The 24,652-nt window shown below is 49.8% G+C and overlaps 1 protein-coding gene across 1 annotated transcript in view; it reads left to right on the forward strand.

Moving 5' to 3' along the window:
• LOC310966351 (uncharacterized protein) overlaps positions 1-21,635 on the forward strand; it is a gene marked incomplete at its 3' end in the record, with an annotated part of 50,274 nt that extends 28,639 nt beyond the window's left edge. The window contains exons 11-21 of the mRNA XM_083940930.1: positions 2,182-2,388; positions 2,470-2,723; positions 4,316-4,418; positions 6,749-6,775; positions 6,932-7,014; positions 7,998-8,049; positions 10,934-11,082; positions 16,494-16,631; positions 18,295-18,369; positions 20,524-20,676; positions 21,528-21,635. Of these exons, the coding sequence (XP_083797056.1) occupies positions 2,182-2,388; positions 2,470-2,723; positions 4,316-4,418; positions 6,749-6,775; positions 6,932-7,014; positions 7,998-8,049; positions 10,934-11,082; positions 16,494-16,631; positions 18,295-18,369; positions 20,524-20,676; positions 21,528-21,635 (1,349 nt within the window). The remainder of the gene's footprint in view (positions 1-2,181; positions 2,389-2,469; positions 2,724-4,315; positions 4,419-6,748; positions 6,776-6,931; positions 7,015-7,997; positions 8,050-10,933; positions 11,083-16,493; positions 16,632-18,294; positions 18,370-20,523; positions 20,677-21,527) is intronic.
• Between the last annotated feature and the right edge of the window lie 3,017 nt (positions 21,636-24,652).

Genomic DNA, 24,652 nt, shown 5'->3' on the forward strand with positions numbered 1-24,652 from the left:
CCCCATAGACCTCCATGTTAATGAACCAGTCCCCATAGACCTCCATGTTAATGAACCAGTCCCCATAGACCTCCATGTTAATGAACCAGTCCCCATAGACCTCCATGTTAATGAGCCAGTCCCCATAGACCTCCATGTTAATGAACCAGTCCCCATAGACCTCCATGTTAATGAACCAGTCCCCATAGACCTCCATGTTAGTGAACCAGTCCCCATAGACCTCCATGTTAAACAGAACCAGTCCCCATAGACCTCCATGTTAATGAACCAGTCCCCATAGACCTCCATGTTAGTGAACCAGTCCCCATAGACCTCCATGTTAATGAACCAGTCCCCATAGACCTCCATGTTAATGAACCAGTCCCCATAGACCTCCATGTTAGTGAACCAGTCCCCATAGACCTCCATGTTAGTGAACCAGTCCCCATAGACCTCCATGTTACACTGAACCAGTCCCCATAGACCTCCATGTTAATGAACCAGTCCCCATAGACCTCCATGTTAAACAGAACCAGTCCCCATAGACCTCCATGTTAATGAACCAATCCCCATAGACCTCCATGTTAAACAGAACCAGTCCCCATAGACCTCCATGTTAATGAACCAGTCCCCATAGACCTCCATGTTAATGAACCAGTCCCCATAGACCTCCATGTTACTGAACCAGTCCCCATAGACCTCCATGTTAATGAACCAGTCCCCATAGACCTCCATGTTAATGAACCAGTCCTCATAGACCTCCATGTTAATGAACCAGTCCCCATAGACCTCCATGTTAAACAGAACCAGTCCCCATAGACCTCCATGTTAAACAGAACCAGTCCCCATAGACCTCCATGTTAATGAACCAGTCCCCATAGACCTCCATGTTAATGAACCAGTCCCCATAGACCTCCATGTTAATGAACCAGTCCCCATAGACCTCCATTTTAATGAACCAGTCCCCATAGACCTCCATGTTAATGAACCAGTCCCCATAGACCTCCATGTTAATGAACCAGTCCCCATAGACCTCCATGTTAAACAGAACCAGTCCCCATAGACCTCCATGTTAATGAACCAGTCCCCATAGACCTCCATGTTAATGAACCAGTCCCCATAGACCTCCATGTTAAACAGAACCAGTCCCCATAGACCTCCATGTTAAACAGAACCAGTCCCAATAGACCTCCATGTTAATGAACCAGTCCCCATAGACCTCCATGTTAATGAACCAGTCCCCATAGACCTCCATGTCAATGAACCAGTCCCCATAGACCTCCATGTTAATGAACCAGTCCCCATAGACCTCCATGTTAATGAACCAGTCCCCATAGACCTCCATGTCAATGAACCAGTCCCCATAGACCTCCATGTTAATGAACCAGCCCCCATAGACCTCCATGTCAATGAACCAGTCCCCATAGACCTCCATGTTAATGAACCAGCCCCCATAGACCTCCATGTTAATGAACCAGTCCCCATAGACCTCCATGTTAAACAGAACCAGTCCCCATAGACCTCCATGTTAAACAGAACCAGTCCCCATAGACCTCCATGTTAATGAACCAGTCCCCATAGACCTCCATGTTAATGAACCAGCCCCCATAGACCTCCATGTCAATGAACCAGTCCCCATAGACCTCCATGTTAATGAACCAGCCCCCATAGACCTCCATGTTAATGAACCAGTCCCCATAGACCTCCATGTTAAACAGAACCAGTCCCCATAGACCTCCATGTTAATGAACCAGTCCCCATAGACCTCCATGTTAAACAGAACCAGTCCCCATAGACCTCCATGTTAATGAACCAGTCCCCATAGACCTCCATGTCAATGAACCAGTCCCCATAGACCTCCACGTTGAAACGACCTCCGCGTTGAAACGACCTCCGCGTTGAAACGACCTCCGTGTTGAAACGACCTCCGCGTTGAAACGACCTCCGCGTTGAAACGACCTCCGCGTTGAAACGACCTAAACGTTGAAACGACCTCCGCGTTGAAACGACCTCCGCGTTGAAACGACCTCCGTGTTGAAACGACCTCCGCGTTGAAACGACCTCCGCGTTGAAACGACCTCCGCGTTGAAACGACCTAAACGTTGAAACGACCTCCGCGTTGAAACGACCTCCGCGTTGAAACGACCTCCGCGTTGAAACAACCTCCATGTTGGTGATGATGATGTCATCGCTTGTCCCCAGTGATCGACGTGTTGGGTCTCCAGGACGTGAAGCAGAGCGCGGCGGCGGTGGAGAAGCTGTCGGCCGGTCTGAGCGCGCTCAGCGACGTGTACGTGGTGTCGACGTTCCGTCTGCCGGCGAAGCTGGGCGGCGTCCTGCTGGGCGTCTACGGCAAACAGGACAACAGGAAGTACCTGGAGGTGGCCGTCATGGGGAAGATCAATAAAGGTGAGACTGCTGTATTCACACGTGTGGGCATCGAACCCACGGCCCTTGGTCCAGCTCTCATCCCTGCCGTTGTGTCCTCAGTGCTGGTGCGGTACGTGCGCTCCGACGGTAAGGTGCACACGGTGAACCTGCAGAGCGCCGTCCTGGCCGACGGGCGCGCTCACTCCGTCATCCTGAGGCTGGGCGGGCTGCGGCGCCACCACATGACCGCAGAGCTCTACGTCGACTGCCGATTGGCCGACTCCAGCCAGGGCCTGCCCTCATTGGTCCCCCTGCCCGGAGAGGCGGAGCTAGTGGAGGTCAGGCACGGACAGAAGGCCTACGCCCGACTGCAGGTGGGGACTTTCAAAATAAAAGCCTGCATCGGTCAGTGTGGAGATTTAAGAGAATAAAAGTCTTTATTTGTTTCTGTAGGAAACTGAAGCTGAAGCGAGACGATCACATTAATATTTATATATTTATTATTATTATTATTTATATATTAATAATTAATATATTAATATTTATATTTATTATTATTATTAATAATATTAATAATTAATACATTAATATTTATATTTATTATTATTATTAATAATATTAATAATTAATATATTAATATTTATATTTATTATTATTATTAATAATATTAATAATTAATACATTAATATTTATATTTATTATTATTATTAATAATATTAATAATTAATATATTAATATTTATATTTATTATTATTATTAATAATATTAATAATTAATACATTAATATTTATATTTATTATTATTATTAATAATATTAATAATTAATATATTAATATTTATATTTATTATTATTATTAATAATATTAATAATGAATACATTAATATTTATATATTTATTATTATTATTATTTATATATTAATAATTAATATATTAATTTTTTATATTTATTATTATTATTAATAATATTAATAATTAATACATTTATATTTATTATTATTATTAATAATATTAATAATTAATATATTAATATTTATATTTATTATTATTATTAATAATATTAATAATTAATACATTAATATTTATATATTTATTATTATTTATATATTAATAATTAATATATTAATATTTATATATGTATTATTATTATTAATAATATTAATAATTAATACATTAATATTTATATATTAATAATTAATATATTAATATTTAAATATTAAAAAAAATAATATAAATATATTAATACAAATAAATATATTAATAAATATATTATATTATATGTCTCTCTCTCACCTCCCTCCCTGTCTCCCTCCCTGTCTCACCTGTCTCACCTGTCTCACCTCCCTCCCTGTCTCCCTCCCTCCCTGTCTCACCTGTCTCACCTCCCTCCCTGTCTCACCTGTCTCACCTCCCTCCCTGTCTCACCTGTCTCACCTCCCTCCCTGTCTCACCTGTCTCACCTGTCTCCCTCCCTGTCTCACCTGTCTCACCTCCCTCCCTGTCTCACCTGTCTCACCTCCCTCCCTGTCTCACCTGTCTCCCTCCCTCCCTGTCTCACCTGTCTCTCTCTCCCTGTCTCACCTGTCTCCCTCCCTCCCTCCCTGTCTCCCTCCCTGTCTCACCTGTCTCACCTCCCTCCCTGTCTCACCTGTCTCTCTCTCCCTGTCTCACCTGTCTCCCTCCCTGTCTCCCTCCCTGTCTCACCTGTCTCTCTCTCCCTGTCTCCCTCCCTGTCTCACCTGTCTCTCTCTCCCTGTCTCCCTCCCTCCCTCCCTCCCTGTCTCCCTCCCTGTCTCCCTCCCTCCCTGTCTCACCTGTCTCACCTGTCTCACCTGTCTCACCTGTCTCCCCCCTCCCTGTCTCACCTGTCTCCCCCCTCCCTGTCTCACCTGTCTCACCTGTCTCACCTCCCTCCCTGTCTCACCTGTCTCACCTGTCTCACCTCCCTCCCTGTCTCACCTGTCCCAGGGTGCGGTGGACTCCCTGCGCGTGGCTCTGGGGGGTTCTGTAGCTGCAGCTGGAGTTCTGACAGACTGTCCTTTCCAAGGAGACGCTTCAGCGCACAACTCAGGTCTGATCTGATCCTTCACTCTTTACCAGTCTCATCTCACTGTGATCTGATCCTTCACCCTTTACCAGTCTCATCTCACTGTGATCTGATCCTTCACCCTTTACCAGTCTCATCTCACTGTGATCTGATCCTTCACCCTTTACCAGTCTCATCTCACTGTGATCTGATCCTTCACCCTTTACCAGTCTCACTGTGATCTGATCCTTCACCCTTTACCAGTCTCATCTCACTGTGATCTGATCCTTCACCCTTTACCAGTCTCACTGTGATCTGATCCTTCACCCTTTACCAGTCTCATCTCACTGTGATCTGATCCTTCACCCTTTACCAGTCTCATCTCACTGTGATCTGATCCTTCACCCTTTACCAGTCTCATCTCACTGTGATCTGATCCTTCACCCTTTACCAGTCTCATCTCACTGTGATCTGATCCTTCACCCTTTACCAGTCTCATCTCACTGTGATCTGATCATTAACCTGTGATCTGATCACTGACCTGTGATCTGATCACTGACCTGTGATCTGATCACTGACCTGTGATCTGATCACTGACCTGTGATCTGATCATTAACCTGTGATCTGATCATTAACCTGTGATCTGATCACTGACCTGTGATCTGATCACTGACCTGTGATCTGATCATTAACCTGTGATCTGATCACTGACCTGTGATCTGATCACTGACCTGTGATCTGATCATTAACCTGTGATCTGATCACTGATCTGTGATCTGATCACTGACCTGTGATCTGATCATTAACCTGTGATCTGATCACTGACCTGTGATCTGATCACTGACCTGTGATCTGATCATTAACCTGTGATCTGATCACTGATCTGTGATCTGATCACTGACCTGTGATCTGATCATTAACCTGTGATCTGATCATTAACCTGTGATCTGATCACTGACCTGTGATCTGATCATTAACCTGTGATCTGATCATTGACCTGTGATCTGATCATTAACCTGTGATCTGATCATTAACCTGTGATCTGATCACTGACCTGTGATCTGATCACTGACCTGTGATCTGATCACTGACCTGTGATCTGGTCACTGACCTGTGATCTGATCACTGACCTGTGATCTGATCACTAACCTGTGATCTGGTCACTGACCTGTGATCTGATCATTAACCTGTGATCTGATCACTGATCTGTGATCTGATCACTGACCTGTGATCTGATCATTAACCTGTGATCTGATCCTTAACCTGTGATCTGATCATTAACCTGTGATCTGATCATTAACCTGTGATCTGATCACTGACCTGTGATCTGATCACTGACCTGTGATCTGATCATTAACCTGTGATCTGATCACTGACCTGTGATCTGATCATTAACCTGTGATCTGATCACTGACCTGTGATCTGATCATTAACCTGTGATCTGATCACTGACCTGTGATCTGATCATTAACCTGTGATCTGATCATTAACCTGTGATCTGATCACTGACCTGTGATCTGATCACTGACCTGTGATCTGATCATTAACCCGTGAACTGATCACTGACCTGTGATCTGATCACTGACCTGTGATCTGATCATTAACCTGTGATCTGATCATTAACCTGTGATCTGATCACTGACCTGTGATCTGATCACTGACCTGTGATCTGATCACTGACCTGTGATCTGATCATTAACCTGTGATCTGATCACTGACCTGTGATCTGATCACTGAGCTGTGATCTGATCACTGAGCTGTGATCTGATCATTAACCTGTGATCTGATCACTGACCTGTGATCTGATCATTAACCTGTGATCTGATCACTGACCTGTGATCTGATCATTAACCTGTGATCTGATCACTGACCTGTGATCTGATCATTAACCTGTGATCTGATCACTGACCTGTGATCTGATCACTGACCTGTGATCTGATCACTGACCTGTGATCTGATCACTAACCTGTGATCTGATCACTGACCTGTGATCTGATCACTGACCTGTGATCTGATCATTAACCTGTGATCTGATCACTGACCTGTGATCTGGTCACTGACCTGTGATCTGGTCACTGACCTGTGATCTGATCACTGACCTGTGATCTGATCATTAACCTGTGATCTGATCACTGATCTGTGATCTGGTCACTGATCTGTGATCTGATCACTGACCTGTGATCTGATCACTGACCTGTGATCTGATCATTAACCTGTGATCTGATCACTGACCTGTGATCTGATCACTGACCTGTGATCTGATCACTGACCTGTGATCTGATCATTAACCTGTGATCTGATCACTGACCTGTGATCTGGTCACTGACCTGTGATCTGGTCACTGACCTGTGATCTGATCTGTGTTTGTGTTCCAGTGAGTGCAGAGGTGAACTCCATCCTGGGTGAGTCTGAACGTCAAGTTCACGTCTGTCTGTCTGTCTGTCTGTCTCACATGTCTGTCTCACCTGTCTGTCTTACCTGTCCTCCTGACTGCCTGTCTTTCTGTCTCACCTGTCTGTCTGACTGCCTGTCTCACCTGTCTGTCTCACATGTTTCAGGTGATCACACTAAGGCTCTGATTGGTCAGCTCATCATCTTCAACCAGATCCTGGGAGAACTGAGACAGGACATCAGAGAACAGGTGAGACAGGCAGACAGACAGGTCATCAGAGAACAGGTGAGACAGGCAGACAGACAGGTCATCAGAGAACAGATGAGACAGGCAGACAGACAGGTCATCAGAGAACAGGTGAGACAGGCAGACAGACAGGTCATCAGAGAACAGGTGAGACAGGCAGACAGACAGGTCATCAGAGAACAGGTGAGACAGGCAGACAGACAGGTCATCAGAGAACAGGTGAGACAGGCAGACAGACAGGTCATCAGAGAACAGGTGAGACAGGCAGACAGACAGGTCATCAGAGAACACACTCCCCACACACACACTCACACACACACACACACACACACACACACTCACTCACTCACTCACACACACACACACACACACACACACTCTCACACACACTCCCCCACACGCACTCACACACACACACACACACTCACACACGCACACACACTCACACACACACTCACACCCACACACACACACACTCTCACACACACACACACACACTCTCTCACACACACACACACACTCACACACGCACACACACTCACACACACACTCCCCCACACGCACTCACACACACACACACACTCACACACGCACACACACTCACACACACACTCACACACACACACACACACACACACTCTCACACACACACACACACACTCTCACACACACACACTCTCACACACACACTCACACACACTCCCCCACACACACTCACACACACACACACACTCACACACACACTCACACTCTCACATACTCACACTCTCACACACACACACTCTCACACACACACTCACTCACACTCACTCACTCACTCACACACACACACTCACTCACTCACACACACTCACTCACTCACACACACACACTCTCACACACACTCACACACACACACACACACACACACACACACACACACACACACACACACACACACACACACACACACACACACACACACTCACCTGTGTCCCTGTCCCCAGGTGAAGGAGATGTCCCTCATCAGAAACACCATCCTTGAGTGTCAGGTTTGTGGTGAGTCAGCAAATCTGTCTATCTCTCTACCTGTCTGCCTCTCTACCTGTCTGTCTCTCTACCTGTCTGTCTCTCTACCTGTCTGTCTGTCTCTACCTGTCTGTCTCTCTACCTGTCTGTCTCTCTACCTGTCTGTCTCTCTACCTGTCTGTCTGTCTCTACCTGTCTGTCTCTCTACCTGTCTGTCTCTCTACCTGTCTGTCTGTCTCTACCTGTCTATCTCTCTGCCTGTCTATCTCTCTACTTGTCTGTCTCTCACCTGTCTGTCTCATTCCTGTCTGTCTCTCACCTGTCTGTCTCTCACCTGTCTGTCTTTCTCCTGTCTGTCTCTCGCCTGTCTGTCTCTCACCTGTCTGTCTCTCTACCTGTCTATCTCTCTACCTGTCTGTCTCTCACCTGTCTGTCTCTCTACCTGTCTGTCTCTCTCTGACCTGTCTGTCTCTACCTGTCTTTCTCTCTACCTGCCTGTCTCTCTCTCACCTGTCTGTCTCTCACCTGTCTGTCTCTCTTCTGTCTGTCTCTCACCTGTCTGTCTCTTCACCTGTCTGTCTCTCTGTACCTGTCTGTCTCTCCACCTGTCTGTCTCTCTGTACCTGTCTGTCTCTTCACCTGTCTGTCTCTCTTCTGTCTGTCTCTCACCTGTCTGTCTCTTCACCTGTCTGTCTCTCCACCTGTCTGTCTCTCTGTACCTGTCTGTCTCTTCACCTGTCTTTCTCTCTGTACCTGTCTGTCTCTCCACCTGTCTGTCTCTCTGTACCTGTCTGTCTCTTCACCTGTCTGTCTCTCTGTACCTGTCTGTCTCTCCACCTGTCTGTCTCTCTGTACCTGTCTGTCTCTTCACCTGTCTGTCTCTCTGTACCTGTCTGTCTCTCCACCTGTCTGTCTCTCTGTACCTGTCTGTCTCTTCACCTGTCTGTCTCTCCACCTGTCTGTCTCTCTGTACCTGACTATCTCTCTCTACCTGTCTGTCTCTCTCTACCTGTCTGTCTCTCTTCACCTGTCTGTCTCTTCACCTGTCTGTCTCTTCACCTGTCTGTCTCTCTGTACCTGTCTGTCTCTTCACCTGTCTGTCTCTCTTCACCTGTCAGTCTCTCTTCACCTGTCTGTCTCTCTTCAGCTGTCTGTCTCTTCACCTGTCTGTCTCTCTGTACCTGTCTATCTCTCTGTACCTGTCTGTCTCTCTGTACCTGTCTGTCTCTTCACCTGTCTTTCTCTCTCCACCTGTCTGTCTCTGTACCTGTCTGTCTCTTCACCTCTCTGTACCTGTCTGTCTCTGTACCTGTCTGTCTCTTCACCTGTCTGTCTCTTCACCTGTCTGTCTCTCCACCTGTCTGTCTCTCTGTACCTGTCTGTCTCTCCACCTGTCTGTCTCTCTACCTGTCTGTCTCTTCACCTGTCTGTCTCTTCACCTGTCTGTCTCTGTACCTGTCTGTCTCTTCATCTGTCTGTTTCTCTGTACCTGTCTGTCTCTCCACCTCTCTGTACCTGTCTGTCTCTCCACCTGTCTGTCTCTCTGTACCTGTCTGTCTCTCTGTACCTGTCTGTCTCTTCACCTGTCTGTCTCTCTGTACCTGTCTGTCTCTCCACCTGTCTGTCTCTCTGTACCTGTCTGTCTCTTCACCTGTCTGTCTCTCTGTACCTGTCTGTCTCTCCACCTGTCTGTCTCTCTGTACCTGTCTGTCTCTTCACCTGTCTGTCTCTCCACCTGTCTGTCTCTCTGTACCTGTCTGTCTCTCTACCTGTCTGTCTCTCTCTACCTGTCTGTCTCTCTGTACCTGTCTGTCTCTTCACCTGTCTGTCTCTCGAGCTCTCTGTACCTGTCTGTCTCTCCACCTCTCTGTACCTGTCTGTCTCTCTCTACCTGTCTGTCTCTCTTCACCTGTCTGTCTCTCTCCACCTGTCTGTCTCTCTGTACCTGTCTGTCTCTTCACCTGTCTGTCTCTCTGTACCTGTCTGTCTCTTCACCTGTCTGTTTCTCTGTACCTGTCTGTCTCTCCACCTGTCTGTCTCTCTCTACCTGTCTGTCTCTTCACCTGTCTGTCTCTCTGTACATGTCTGTCTCTCCACCTGTCTGTCTCTCTGTACCTGTCTGTCTCTTCACCTGTCTGTCTCTCCACCTGTCTGTCTCTCTGTACCTGTCTGTCTCTCTACCTGTCTGTCTCTCTCTACCTGTCTGTCTCTCTGTACCTGTCTGTCTCTTCACCTGTCTGTCTCTCGAGCTCTCTGTACCTGTCTGTCTCTCCACCTCTCTGTACCTGTCTGTCTCTCTCTACCTGTCTGTCTCTCTTCACCTGTCTGTCTCTCTCCACCTGTCTGTCTCTCTGTACCTGTCTGTCTCTTCACCTGTCTGTCTCTCTGTACCTGTCTGTCTCTTCACCTGTCTGTTTCTCTGTACCTGTCTGTCTCTCCACCTCTCTGTACCTGTCTGTCTCTCCACCTGTCTGTCTCTCTGTACCTGTCTGTCTCTCTGTACCTGTCTGTCTCTTCACCTGTCTGTCTCTCTGTACCTGTCTGTCTCTCCACCTGTCTGTCTCTCTGTACCTGTCTGTCTCTTCACCTGTCTGTCTCTCTGTACCTGTCTGTCTCTCCACCTGTCTGTCTCTCTGTACCTGTCTGTCTCTTCACCTGTCTGTCTCTCCACCTGTCTGTCTCTCTGTACCTGTCTGTCTCTCTACCTGTCTGTCTCTCTCTACCTGTCTGTCTCTCTGTACCTGTCTGTCTCTTCACCTGTCTGTCTCTCGAGCTCTCTGTACCTGTCTGTCTCTCCACCTCTCTGTACCTGTCTGTCTCTCTCTACCTGTCTGTCTCTCTTCACCTGTCTGTCTCTCTTCACCTGTCTGTCTCTTCACCTGTCTGTCTCTCTCTACCTGTCTGTCTGCCTCAGGCTTCCATGAGCCCCGCTCTCGCTGCTCCCCTAACCCGTGCTTTGGGGGCGTGTCCTGTGTTGAGAGTGTGCATTACCCAGGATTCACCTGTGGACCCTGCCCACCTGGCACCAGCGGCAACGGGACGCACTGCCACGACATCGACGAGGTGACTGCACAACCACACACAACAACAACAACAACACAACCCGACAACAACAATTCAACACAACAGCACAACAACAACACAATAACAACAATTCAACACAACAGCACAACAACAATAATCAACATCGACGAGGTGACCGCACAACAACAACACAACCCGACAACAACAATTCAACACAACAGCACAACAACAACACAACACAACCCAACAACAATTCAACAACAACAGCACAACAACAACAACAACACAACCCGACAACAACAATTCAACACAACAGCACAACAACAACACAACACAACCCAACAACAATTCAACACAACAGCACAACAACAACACAACACAACCCAACAACAATTCAACAACAACAGCACAACAACAACAACAACACAACCCGACAACAACAATTCAACACAACAGCACAACAACAACAACAACACAACCTGACAACAACAATTCAACACAACAGCACAACAACAACACAACACAACCCAACAACAATTCAACAACAACAGCACAACAACAATAATCAACATCGACGAGGTGACCTCACAACAACAACAACAATACAACACACAGCACAACAACAACAACAACAATACAACACACAGCACAACAACAACAATACAACACACAGCACAACAACAACCCAACCCAACAACAACAATTCAACACAACAGCACAACAGCAACACAACACAACAACAACAATTCAACAACAACAGCACAACAACAATAATCAATATCGACGAGGGGCCTGTTTCACAAAGCAGGTTCAAAAAACTCTGAGTCTAACCCGGAACTCTGAGTTGATCTACTCTGAGATAGGAAACTCTGAGTTTAACCCTGAACTCTGAGTTGATCTACTCTGAGATAGGAAACTCTGAGTTTAACCCTGAACTCTGAGTTGATCTACTCTGAGATAGGAAACTCTGAGTTTAACCCTGAACTCTGAGTTGATCTACTCTGAGATAGGAAACTCTGAGTTTAACCCTGAACTCTGAGTTGATCTACTCTGAGATAGGAAACTCTGAGTCTAACCCTGAACTCTGAGTTGATCTACTCTGAGATAGGAAACTCTGAGTTTAACCCTGAACTCTGAGTTGATCTACTCTGAGATAGGAAACTCTGAGTCTAACCCTGAACTCTGAGTTGATCTACTCTGAGATAGGAAACTCTGAGTTTAACCCTGAACTCTGAGTTGATCTACTCTGAGATAGGAAACTCTGAGTTTAACCCTGAACTCTGAGTTGATCTACTCTGAGATAGGAAACTCTGAGTTTAACCCTGAACTCTGAGTTGATCTACTCTGAGATAGGAAACTCTGAGTTTAACCCTGAACTCTGAGTTGATCTACTCTGAGATAGGAAACTCTGAGTTTAACCCTGAACTCTGAGTTGATCTACTCTGAGATAGGAAACTCTGAGTTTAACCCTGAACTCTGAGTTGATCTACTCTGAGATAGGAAACTCTGAGTTTAACCCTGAACTCTGAGTTGATCTACTCTGAGATAGGAAACTCTGAGTTTAACCCTGAACTCTGAGTTGATCTACTCTGAGATAGGAAACTCTGAGTCTAACCCTGAACTCTGAGTTGATCTACTCTGAGATAGGAAACTCTGAGTTTAACCCTGAACTCTGAGTTGATCTACTCTGAGATAGGAAACTCTGAGTCTAACCCTGAACTCTGAGTTGATCTACTCTGAGATAGGAAACTCTGAGTTTAACCCTGAACTCTGAGTTGATCTACTCTGAGATAGGAAACTCTGAGTTTAACCCTGAACTCTGAGTTGATCTACTCTGAGATAGGAAACTCTGAGTCTAACCCTGAACTCTGAGTTGATCTACTCTGAGATAGGAAACTCTGAGTTTAACCCTGAACTCTGAGTTGATCTACTCTGAGATAGGGAACTCTGAGTCTAACCCTGAACTCTGAGTTGATCTACTCTGAGATAGGAAACTCTGAGTTTAACCCTGAACTCTGAGTTGATCTACTCTGAGATAGGAAACTCTGAGTTTAACCCTGAACTCTGAGTTGATCTACTCTGAGATAGGAAACTCTGAGTCTAACCCTGAACTCTGAGTTGATCTACTCTGAGATAGGAAACTCTGAGTTTTCGGTTCCAGAACAGCAGATTTGCGTTAGCTTGATCAACTCAGAGTAGTTTGACCTGGAGTTAAGCGCGTGCACCCCAAGGAAAAAAAGACAGCATCAATGGAGCCCTGATTCCACGAGTCACCATGGCAACGGGGAAGCGAAGGGCTACGCTACAACTGGAAATGGAAATATTAATGCGCTCATACGGTGAGTTTGAGCAGGTTTACACCGCTGCTGCAGCAAAAGAGAGGGAGACGGTGCGGGAGGACATTGCTGCTCGGGTCAGTGCATAAGTTTAAATGTAGTCCTGTTGCAATCACAGTAATATCACCATGGCAACGCTCAGTGCATAAGTTTAAATGTAGTCCTGTTGCAATCACAGTAATATCACAGGGGGAACTGCATGAGTGGGAACCTATTAATTTATTTCATTTAAGTGCAACCCCACGGGGGAGAAGCGCAGCTTAAGATGAAACATAAAAACATTTTTCAAACAGGTAAAACCTCAGCACAGTCTCATGGTGACGCCTCATTTTGAGCAGGTTTTACATCGTAAAGTAAATATTACCGTAAGTGGCTGTTTTTTATACAACATATCAATGTTGTATAAAAAACTCCCAATTGCAAAAAAACGCAGCGCAACACAGAATATCTGCTGTGATATGAGAGCATGACTGGCTGTTAATGTTGGAAATGTAAGGAGGGGTGAGATGGACTGTGACATGAAACGGTGTTGTGCCGTATTCAGCCCCCTCGCATTATAGGTGATATTCTGGATCAGAAGGCTGTTGTTTCCACCTATAGGAGTAGTTTATATACCGCTAACCCAACTAAAAGCACACACTTTTGAACCTATGAATTGCAAGAAAAGCTGGGATTATATTTAGAAACGCTGAGTCACATACATTCAACTTGCTCAAAAGATCCATTTCATTCATTTTGTAATTATGGCTGCAGTATATTAAGGACGTCTATGCGAGGTCTGATGATCATCTCCCGACGAATATTTAATTCTCTTTGCGAAATGCGTCACCTTCATTCACGGGATCGTTATCAAAATGACACGCCATGGTAGTGTAAATATTCACCACCTAATATAACTTCTAATGTAGGCCTACTGAATGACTTTTATACGTTGTATACAAAAACTCCCGTTTGCAAAAAAACGCAGCGCAACACAGAATATCTGCTGTGATATGAAACGGTACCGCTCAAACAGAGAATTGCCTGGAAATGCAAGAACATCTATAATCAATAGTCTGATAATCATCTCCCGACGAATATATAATCATCTGCGCAGTAATGCTGCAGCTTCATCCACGGGATTGTTATCAGAAGGACACGCCATGGTAGTGAAATAGTCACCACCTAATATAACTTTTAATGACTGATGTTTGCAGTGATTTTCTGAAAAACAGACGGAACTATAGCAGAACTATACTTCGCCAAAACTCGCCCGCTGACTGAATGAATGAGGAAATGAAACACCGTGTGTGGCTGAAAGAGGGCGGAGACAGAGAGAAACTCAAGGTTTTCAGAGAAAAACCTGGACCAGGTTAGTTTCAGAGAGCATGTTACCATGGTAACTGACCGAGAGGTTAAGTTACCTCCCTTTGTGAAACAGGCTAGAGTTACCCCTCTGTCTCTGGTTTGAGTTAGCTCTCTCTGTGAAACAGGCTAGAGTTACCCCTCTGTCTCTGGTTTGAGTTAGCTCTCTCTGTGAAACAGGCTAGAGTTACCCCTCTGTCTCTGGTTTGAGTTAGCTCTCTCTGTGAAACGGGCTAGAGTTACCCCTCTGTCTCTGGTTTGAGTTAGCTCTCTCTGTGAAACAGGCTAGAGTTACCCCTCTGTCTCTGGTTTGAGTTAGCTCTCTCTGTGAAACAGGCTAGAGTTACCCCTCTGTCTCTGGTTTGAGTTAGCTCTCTCTGTGAAACAGGCTAGAGTTACCCCTCTGTCTCTGGTTTGAGTTAGCTCTCTCTGTGAAACAGGCTAGAGTTACCCCTCTGTCTCTGGTTTGAGTTAGCTCTCTCTGTGAAACAGGCTAGAGTTACCCCTCTGTCTCTGGTTTGAGTTAGCTCTCTCTGTGAAACAGGCTAGAGTTACCCCTCTGTCTCTGGTTTGAGTTAGCTCTCTCTGTGAAACAGGCTAGAGTTACCCCTCTGTCTCTGGTTTGAGTTAGCTCTCTCTGTGAAACGGGCTAGAGTTACCCCTCTGTCTCTGGTTTGAGTTAGCTCTCTCTGTGAAACAGGCTAGAGTTACCCCTCTGTCTCTGGTTTGAGTTAGCTCTCTCTGTGAAACAGGCTAGAGTTACCCCTCTGTCTCTGGTTTGAGTTAGCTCTCTCTGTGAAACAGGCTAGAGTTACCCCTCTGTCTCTGGTTTGAGTTAGCTCCCTTTGTGAAACGGAAAACTCAGAGTTTCCCTCATTTCAGGGTTAACATACTCAGAGTTTTCACTAAACCTGCTTTGTGAAACAGGCCTGAGGTGACCGCACAACAACAATACAACACACAGCACAACAACAACCCAACCCAACAACAACAATTCAACACAACAGCACAACAGCAACACAACACAACAACAACAATTCAACAACAACAGCACAACAACAATAATCAACATCGACGAGGTGACCGCACAACAACAACAACAATACAACACACAGCACAACAACAACAACAATACAACACACAGCACAACAACAACAATACAACACACAGCACAACAACAACACAATAACACAACACAACAACACACAACACAACAACACACAACACAACAACAACACAACCCCACAACAACAATTCAACACACAGCACAACAACAACACAATAACACAACACAACAACACACAACAACAACACAACCCCACAACAACAATTCAACACACAGCACAACAACAACACAATAACACAACACAACAACACACAACAACAACACAACCCAACAACAACAATTCAACACACAGCACAACAACAACAACAGTACAACAGCACAAAATCAACATCGACAAGGTGACCGCACAACAACAACAAAATAACAACAACAACACAACAACAATAATCAACATCGACGAGGTGACCGCACAACAACAACAGTACAACACAACAACAGTACAACACAACAACAACAATACAACTACCACACTGATACCACAACAGTAACCCTGTGTGTGTGTGTGTGTGTGTGTGTGTGTGTGTGTGTGTGTGTGTGTGTGTGTGTGTGTGTGTGTGTGTGTGTGTGTGTGTGTGTGTGTGTGTGTGTGTGTGTGTGTGTGTGTGTGTGTGTGTGTGTGTGTGTGTGTGTGTGTCCTCCTCCAGTGTGCGCTGCAGCCGTGCTTCTCTCCTGGCGCCTGTGTGAACACCGTGGGGGGGTTCACCTGTCAGCCTTGTCCTCCTGGACTCTGGGGGACCCCCCTGTCTGGGACCGGACTGGACTACGCCAAGACCCACAGACAGGTAACACACACACACACACACACACACACACACACAGACAGGTAACACACACACACACACACACACACACACACACACACACACAGACAGGTAACTCACACACACACACACACAGACAGGTAACTAACACACACACACAGACAGGTAACACACACACACACAGACAGGTAACACACACACACACAGACAGGTAACACACACACACACACAGACAGGTAACACACACACACACAGACAGGTAACACACACACACACACACACAGACAGGTAACACACGCACACACACACACACACAGACAGGTAACACACACACACACACGCACACAGACAGGTCAGACAGACAGACAGGTAACACACACAGACAGGTCAGACAGACAGACAGGTTACACACACACACACAGACAGACAGGTCAGACAGACAGACAGACAGGTCAGACAGACAGACAGGTCAGACAGACAGGTCAGACAGACAGGTCAGACAGACAGACAGGTAACACACACACAGACAGACAGGTCAGACAGACAGACAGGTAACACAGACACACACCTGTCTGTCTCTCACCTGTCTCTCTCTCACCTGTTTCTCTCTCACCTGTCTATCTCTCACCTGTCTCTCACCTGTCTCTCACCTGTCGGTCTCTCACCTGTCTCTCTCACCTGTCTCCCTCTCACCTGTCTCTCACCTGTCTCTCACCTGTCGGTCTCTCACCTGTCTCTCACCTGTCTCTCACCTGTCTCCCTCTCACCTGTCTCTCTCACCTGTCTCCCTCTCACCTGTCTCTCACCTGTCTCTCACCTGTCGGTCTCTCACCTGTCTCTCACCTGTCTCTCACCTGTCTCCCTCTCACCTGTCTCTCACCTGTCTCTCACCTGTCTCCCTCTCACCTGTCTCTCTCACCTGTCTCCCTCTCACCTGTCTCTCACCTGTCTCTCACCTGTCGGTTTCTCACCTGTCTCCCTCTCACCTGTCTCTCACCTGTCTCTCTCTCACCTGTTTCTCTCTCACCTGTCTGTCTCTCACCTGTCTCTCACCTGTCTCCCTCTCACCTGTCTGTCTCTCACCTGTCTCTCACCTGTCGGTCTCTCACCTGTCTCCCTCTCACCTGTCTCTCACCTGTCTCTCTCTCACCTGTTTCTCTCTCACCTGTCTCCCTCTCACCTGTCTCTCACCTGTCTCCCTCTCACCTGTCTCTCACCTGTCTGTCTCTCACCTGTCTCTCACCTGTCTGTCTCTCACCTGTCTCTCACCTGTCTCCATCTCACCTGTCTCTCACCTGTCTCCCTCTCACCTGTCTGTCTCTCACCTGTCTCTCACCTGTCTGTCTCTCACCTGTCTCTCACCTGTCTCTCACCTGTCTGTCTCTCACCTGTCTCTCACCCGTCTCTCACCTGTCTCCCTCTCACCTGTCTCTCACCTGTCTCTCACCTGTCTCCCTCTCACCTGTCTCCCTCTCACCTGTGTCTCACCTGTCTCCCTCTCACCTGTCTCTCACCTGTCTCCCTCTCACCTGTCTCCCTCTCACCTGTCTGTCTCACCTGTCTCCCTCTCACCTGTCTGCCTCTCACCTGTCTCTCACCTGTCTCCCTCTCACCTGTCTGTCTCACCTGTCTCCCTCTCACCTGTCTGTCTCACCTGTCTCCCTCTCACCTGTCTGTCTCTCAGGACTGTGTGGACATCGATGAGTGCCTGGAGCTCCCAGACTCGTGTGTCTCTAACTCTGTGTGCATCAACACTGTGGTGAGTTCCTGCAGCTCTGCAGTCTGTGCTCTGGTCCTGGTCCTGGTCCTCTGGTCCTGGTCCTCTGGTCCTGGTCCTCTGGTCCTGGTCCCCTGGTCCTGGTCCTCTGGTCCTGGTCCTCTGGTCCTGGTCCTCTGGTCCTGGTCCTCTGGTCCTGGTCCTCTGGTCCTCTGGTCCTGGTCCTCTGGTCCTCTGGTCCTGGTCCTCTGGTCCTGGTCCTCTGGTCCTCTGGTCCTGGTCCTCTGGTCCTGGTCCTGGTCCTCTGGTCCTCTGGTCCTCTGGTCCTGGTCCTCTGGTCCTGGTCCTCTGGTCCTGGTCTTCTGTTCCTCTGGTCCTGGTCCCCTGGTCCTGGTCCTCTGGTCCTGGTCCTCTGGTCCTGGTCCTCTGGTTCTGGTCCTGGTCCTCTGGTCCTCTGGTCCTGGTCCTCTGGTTCTGGTCCTGGTCCTCTGGTCCTGGTCTTCTGGTCCTCTGGTCCTGGTCCTCTGGTCCTGGTCCTCTGGTCCTCTGGTCCTGGTCCTCTGGTCCTGGTCCTGGTCCTGGTCCCCTGGTCCTGGTCCTCTGGTCCAGGTCCCCTGGTCCTGGTCCTCTGGTCCTCTGGTCCTGGTCCTCTGGTCCTCTGGTCCTGGTCCTGGTCCTCTGGTCCTGGTCCTCTGGTCCTCTGGTCCTGGTCCTCTGGTCCTCTGGTCCTGGTCCTGGTCCTCTGGTCCTGGTCCTCTGGTCCTGGTCCTCTGGTCCTGGTCCTCTGGTCCTGGTCTTCTGTTCCTCTGGTCCTGGTCCCCTGGTCCTGGTCCTCTGGTCCTGGTCCTCTGGTCCTGGTCCTCTGGTTCTGGTCCTGGTCCTCTGGTCCTCTGGTCCTCTGGTCCTGGTCCTCTGGTTCTGGTCCTGGTCCTCTGGTCCTGGTCTTCTGGTCCTCTGGTCCTGGTCCTCTGGTCCTGGTCCTCTGGTCCTCTGGTCCTGGTCCACTGGTCCTGGTCCTCTGGTCCTCTGGTCCTGGTCCTCTGGTCCTGGTCCTCTGGTCCTGGTCCTCTGGTCCTCTGGTCCTGGTCCTCTGGTCCTGGTCCTCTGGTCCCCTGGTCCGGGTCCTGGTCCGGGTGCTGGTCCTGGTCCTCTGAGACTCTGGTCCTGGTCCTCTGGTCCTGGTCCTCTGGTCCTCTGGTCCTGTTCCTCTGGTCCTGGTCCTCTGGTCCTCTGGTCCTGTTCCTCTGGTCCTGGTCCTCTGGTCCTGGTCCTCTGGTCCTGGTCTTCTGGTCCTCTGGTCCTGGTCCTCTGGTCCTGGTCCTGATCCTCTGGTCCTGGTCTTCTGGTCCTCTGGTCCTGGTCCTCTGGTCCTCTGGTCCTGGTCCTCTGGTCCTGGTCCTCTGGTCCTGGTCCTCTGGTCCTGGTCCTGATCCTCTGGTCCTGGTCCTCTGGTCCTCTGGTCCTCTGGTCCTCTGGTCCTGGTCCCCTGGTCCTGGTCCTGTGGTCCCCTGGTCCTGGTCCTGTGGTCCCCTGGTCCTGGTCCTGTGGTCCCCTGGTCCTGGTCCTGTGGTCCCCTGGTCCTGGTCCTCTGGTCCTGGTCCTGGTCCTCTGGTCCTGGTCTTCTGGTCCCCTGGTCCTCTGGTCCTCTGGTCCTGGTCCTGGTCCTGGTCCTCTGGTCCTGGTCCTCTGGTCCTGGTCCTGGTCCCCTGGTCCTGGTCCTCTGGTCCAGGTCCCCTGGTCCTGGTCCCCTGGTCCTCTGGTCCTGGTCCTCTGGTCCTGGTCCTGTGGTCCCCTGGTCCTGGTCCTGTGGTCCCCTGGTCCTGGTCCTGGTCCTCTGGTCCTGGTCCTGGTCCTGGTCCTCTGGTCCTGGTCTTCTGGTCCCCTGGTCCCCTGGTCCTGGTCCCCTGGCCCTAGTCCTCTGGTCCTCTGGTCCTGGTCCTGGTCCTGGTCCTGGTCCTGGTCCTCTGGTCCTGGTCCTCTGGTCCTGGTCCTGGTCCTGGTCCCCTGGTCCTGGTCCTCTGGTCCAGGTCCCCTGGTCCTGGTTCTGGTCCTGGTCCTCTGGTCCTGGTCCTGGTCCCCTGGTCCTGGTCCTGGTCCTCTGGTCCTGGTCCTCTGGTCCTGGTCCAGGTCCCCTGGTCCTGGTCCTGGTCCTGGTTCTGGTCCTGGTCTCTCTGACCCGTGTGTGTCCTCTCTCAGGGTTCCTATAAGTGCGGCGGCTGTAAACCCGGTTTCCTCGGTAACCAGACGTCCGGGTGCTTCCCCAGGACGTCGTGTGCAGCGTTGACCTTTAACCCCTGTGACACCAACGCCCACTGCACCATGGAGAGGAGCGGGGAGGTGTCCTGCAGGGTGAGACACACACACACACACAGACACACACACACACACACACACACAGACACACACACACACACACAGGGACACACACACACACACACACACACACACACACACACAGGGACACACACACACACACACAGGGACACACACAGGGACACACACACAGGGACACACACACACACACACAGGGACACACACACACACAGGGACACACACACACACACAGGGACACACACACACACAGGGACACACACACACACACACAGGGACACACACACACAGGGACACACACAGGGACACACACACACTCACACACACACACACACACACACACACAGGGACACACACACACACAGGGACACACACACACACACACACAGGGACACACACACACACACACACACACAGGGACACACACACACACACAGGGACACACACACACACAGGGACACACACACACACAGGGACACACACACACACACACACAGGGACACACACACACACACACACACACACACACAGGGACACACACACACACACAGGGACACACACACACACAGGGACACACACACACACACACACACACTCTTAGCTGTCCATCTTTTCAGAAGATGACGCTTGCTCCAGGGCTTGGGTTGGGGGGTGAGGGGGGGTGAGGGGGGGGTGGGTCAGCGACGTTGCCGCTGGTGCCACTTCTCGTGGTTGAAGAGTCCGATCCTTGAGCCGCACACTCGCCGCAGATGGAGCACGGGAACCCAGATGCCAGGGGAGCAGCAGCCGCCCGCTGGTGTCGCTGGGTGCGCCTCTCAGATCTTCTGTCTTGGTTTGTTTTGTGTATCTGAGACACTGCCGTGGCACAGGTTCGATGCCAGGCAGATCTGCCGTGGCACAGGTTCCCTGCCAGGCAGATCTGCCGTGGCACAGGTTCGATGCCAGGCAGATCTGCCGTGGCACAGGTTCGATGTTAGGCAGATCTGCCGTGGCACAGGTTCGATGCCAGGCAGATCTGCCGTGGCACAGGTTCGATGTTAGGCAGATCTGCCGTGGCACAGGTTCCCTGCCAGGCAGATCTGTTGGTGGCCAGGTTTTCAAGCTGAGTTCGGGGGATATTCGCTCGCTTAAGGATGTCCCTGGTGTAGTCAGTAAAGCGCCGCTTCTGCCCTCCAGCGGAGCGCTTTGCGCCCAATAGTTGGCTGTAGAGGACGTGGCGGGGCAGGCGGTGTTCAGGCATGCGTATAATGTGCCCTATCCAGCGCAGGTGTCTTTGGGCCACAGCTGCTTCCACACACACAGAGCCAGTGTTGTGGAGGAGGTCTGTGTGGGGCGTTCGATCCTCCCAGGACAGACCCTGGACCTTCTGTAGGCAGCGGACGTGGAAGGCCTCTAGGTTGGTGATGTGCTGACGGTATGGGCTCCAGGACTCTGCCCCGTAGAGCAGAGTGGAGAGACAAACAGCGTTACACACAGCAACCTTGGTGCTGACCTTCAAAAACCGTCCAGATGAAGATGAGGCTTTATTGATCCGGGTGTGTATTTCTGTGTCCTGGGAGCAGCATGAGGACAGAGTGGACCCACGGCAGGTGAAGTGATCCACTGTTTTAAGTGGGACACCGTGTGTGTGGACACTGGGGGGTGTGGGGGCGGGAGTGGTGAGATGGGACATGACCTCGGTCTTTTGAGTGTTCACCTGTCGGCCAAAGGATTGGTACAGACTGGATATTGTGTTGGGGGCGTGTTGCATAGAGTCTGGGCTGTGAGCTATGACGGCACAGTCATCAGCAGACTGAAGCTCACAGATGTGGCGGGTTGTTGTCTTGGTGTGGGCCTGGAGCCTGCGGATGTTAAAGAGGCTTCCGTCCACATGGACACCGTCTTCTTGTCCCATGAGCCGGTGGAAGAGGCAGGTTACGGCAGAGAGGAGGATGTTGAAGAGCACCGGAGCCAAGACGCAGCCTTGCTTTACCCCAACGTTCACCCTGAAGGACTCTGACTGGAGTTCTCCTGTGAGCACTCTGGCTTGCATCCCATCGTGCAGCTCCTTCAGGACGCTGAGGAACCCGGTGGAACCCAAAGTTTGGTGAGATGTTGCCAGAGCAACTCACGGTTGACGGTGTCGAAGGCTTTGCTGAGGTCGATGAAGGCTATGTAAAGGTCTTTGTGGTGTTCCCTGCTCTTCTCCAACAGCTGCCTCAAGACAAATACCATGTCTGATGTTGATCTGGTCTTCCTGAAGCCACACTGTGTTTCTGGGAGCACAGCTTCTGATATGTGCTCACCCAGTCTGCTGAGCATGACCTTGGTCAGGACCTTCCCTGCGATGGAGAGGAGAGATATTCCACGGCTGTTGCCGCATACTGCTCTGTCTCCTTTCTTTTTATAAATGAGCACAATGTTTGCATCCTTCCAGTCCTGTGGGATTGTCCCATGTTCCCAGATGTTGTGGATCAGGAGGTGCAGGCGACGTGTGAGGATGTATCCTCCGTGTTTGAACACCTCTGCAGGGGTTCCATCGGGTCCAGCGCTTTTGTTGTTCTTCAGCCCTGCAGTGGCTTTGCTGGAGTAGAGTGGTGGGGTGTCCAGGTGTGTGGCTGATGGCAGGTCTGGGAGATTATCCAGGATATGTAGGTCGACTGGGTTGGTGTGGTTGAGGAGATTCTCAAAGTGATTTGCCCAACGGGCAAGAATCTGGTGCCGGTCCTTGAAAAGCGTGGACCCATCAGCTGATCGAACCGGGGCAATCGCCCGCTTCCTGGGGCCGTACAAGGCTTTTATGGCATCATCAAAGCCTTGGGTGTTGTTGCAGTCTGCCAGATTTTGGATCTCTTGCGCCTTTTGCACCCACCAGGTGTCCTCCATAGTCCGGAGGGCTCGCTGGGCGGCTGTTGGGAGGTCCAGGGCAGGACAGGAGAGCTTTGTGTATCTCAGCTGAGTTACAGTCAAACCAGTCCTGGTGACGTTTCCTTGACTGGCCGAGCGCCTCTGAGGCTGAGCTGTGAGTAGCCTGGCGCAGGGCTGGCCAATCGGCTGATTCCTCCGGGACGTTGTTGAGGTTTTCAGCGAGGAGCCGTCGCAGAGTGTCTGTGGTGGTGGGGCTGCTGAGAGCTGTGCGGTGGAGTCTCGTGTGGAGCTGCCCTCGGGCCACGGGGTCGAATGCTCATGAGGAGTTTGGATCTGACCATGAGGTGGTCAGTCGAGCACTCGGCTCCACGCACGACACGGGTGATGAGGACATCTCTTCTGTCCTTCTGACGGACAATCACGTCGTCAAGGAGATGCCGGTGTTTTGAGCGGGGGGGCTGCCAGGTGGTGTTGAGCTTGTTCTTCATCTGGAAGATGGTGTTGGTGATGACCAGCTGGTGCTCTGCACAGAGGGAGAGGAGTCTGAGCCCGTTGTGGTTCATTTTCCCCGCTCCATGCTGGCCCAGAACCTTATTCCATACCAGGTGCTCTGTGCCCACTCTGGCATTGAAGTCTCCCATGAGTCTGAGTCTGAGCCTGAGTCTGAGTCTGAGTCTGTGCCTGAGTCTGAGTCTGAGTCTGAGTCTGAGCCTGAGCCTGAGCCTGAGCCTGAGTCTGAGTCTGAGTCTGAGTCTGAGTCTGAGCCTGAGCCTGAGCCTGAGCCTGAGTCTGAGTCTGAGTCTGAGTCTGAGCCTGAGTCTGAGTCTGAGTCTGAGTCTGAGTCTGAGTCTGAGCCTGAGCCTGAGTCTGAGTCTGAGTCTGAGTCTGAGTCTGAGTCTGAGTCTGAGCCTGAGTCTGAGCCTGAGTCTGAGCCTGAGTCTGAGCCTGAGTCTGAGCCTGAGTCTGAGTCTGAGTCTGAGTCTGAGTCTGTGTCTGAGCCTGAGTCTGAGTCTGAGTCTGTGTCTGAGCCTGAGCCTGAGTCTGAGCCTGAGTCTGAGCCTGAGTCTGAGCCGGTCCGTAGCCGGGGTTTTCTGTAGGACGGCATCAAGAGCTCGGTAGAAACCCTCTTTGGTGTTGTGATCGGCAT

This window comes from Echiichthys vipera (genome assembly GCF_963691815.1).
Source record: "Echiichthys vipera genome assembly, contig: SCAFFOLD_46, whole genome shotgun sequence".
In the NCBI taxonomy this organism is placed as follows: domain Eukaryota; kingdom Metazoa; phylum Chordata; class Actinopteri; order Perciformes; family Trachinidae; genus Echiichthys; species Echiichthys vipera.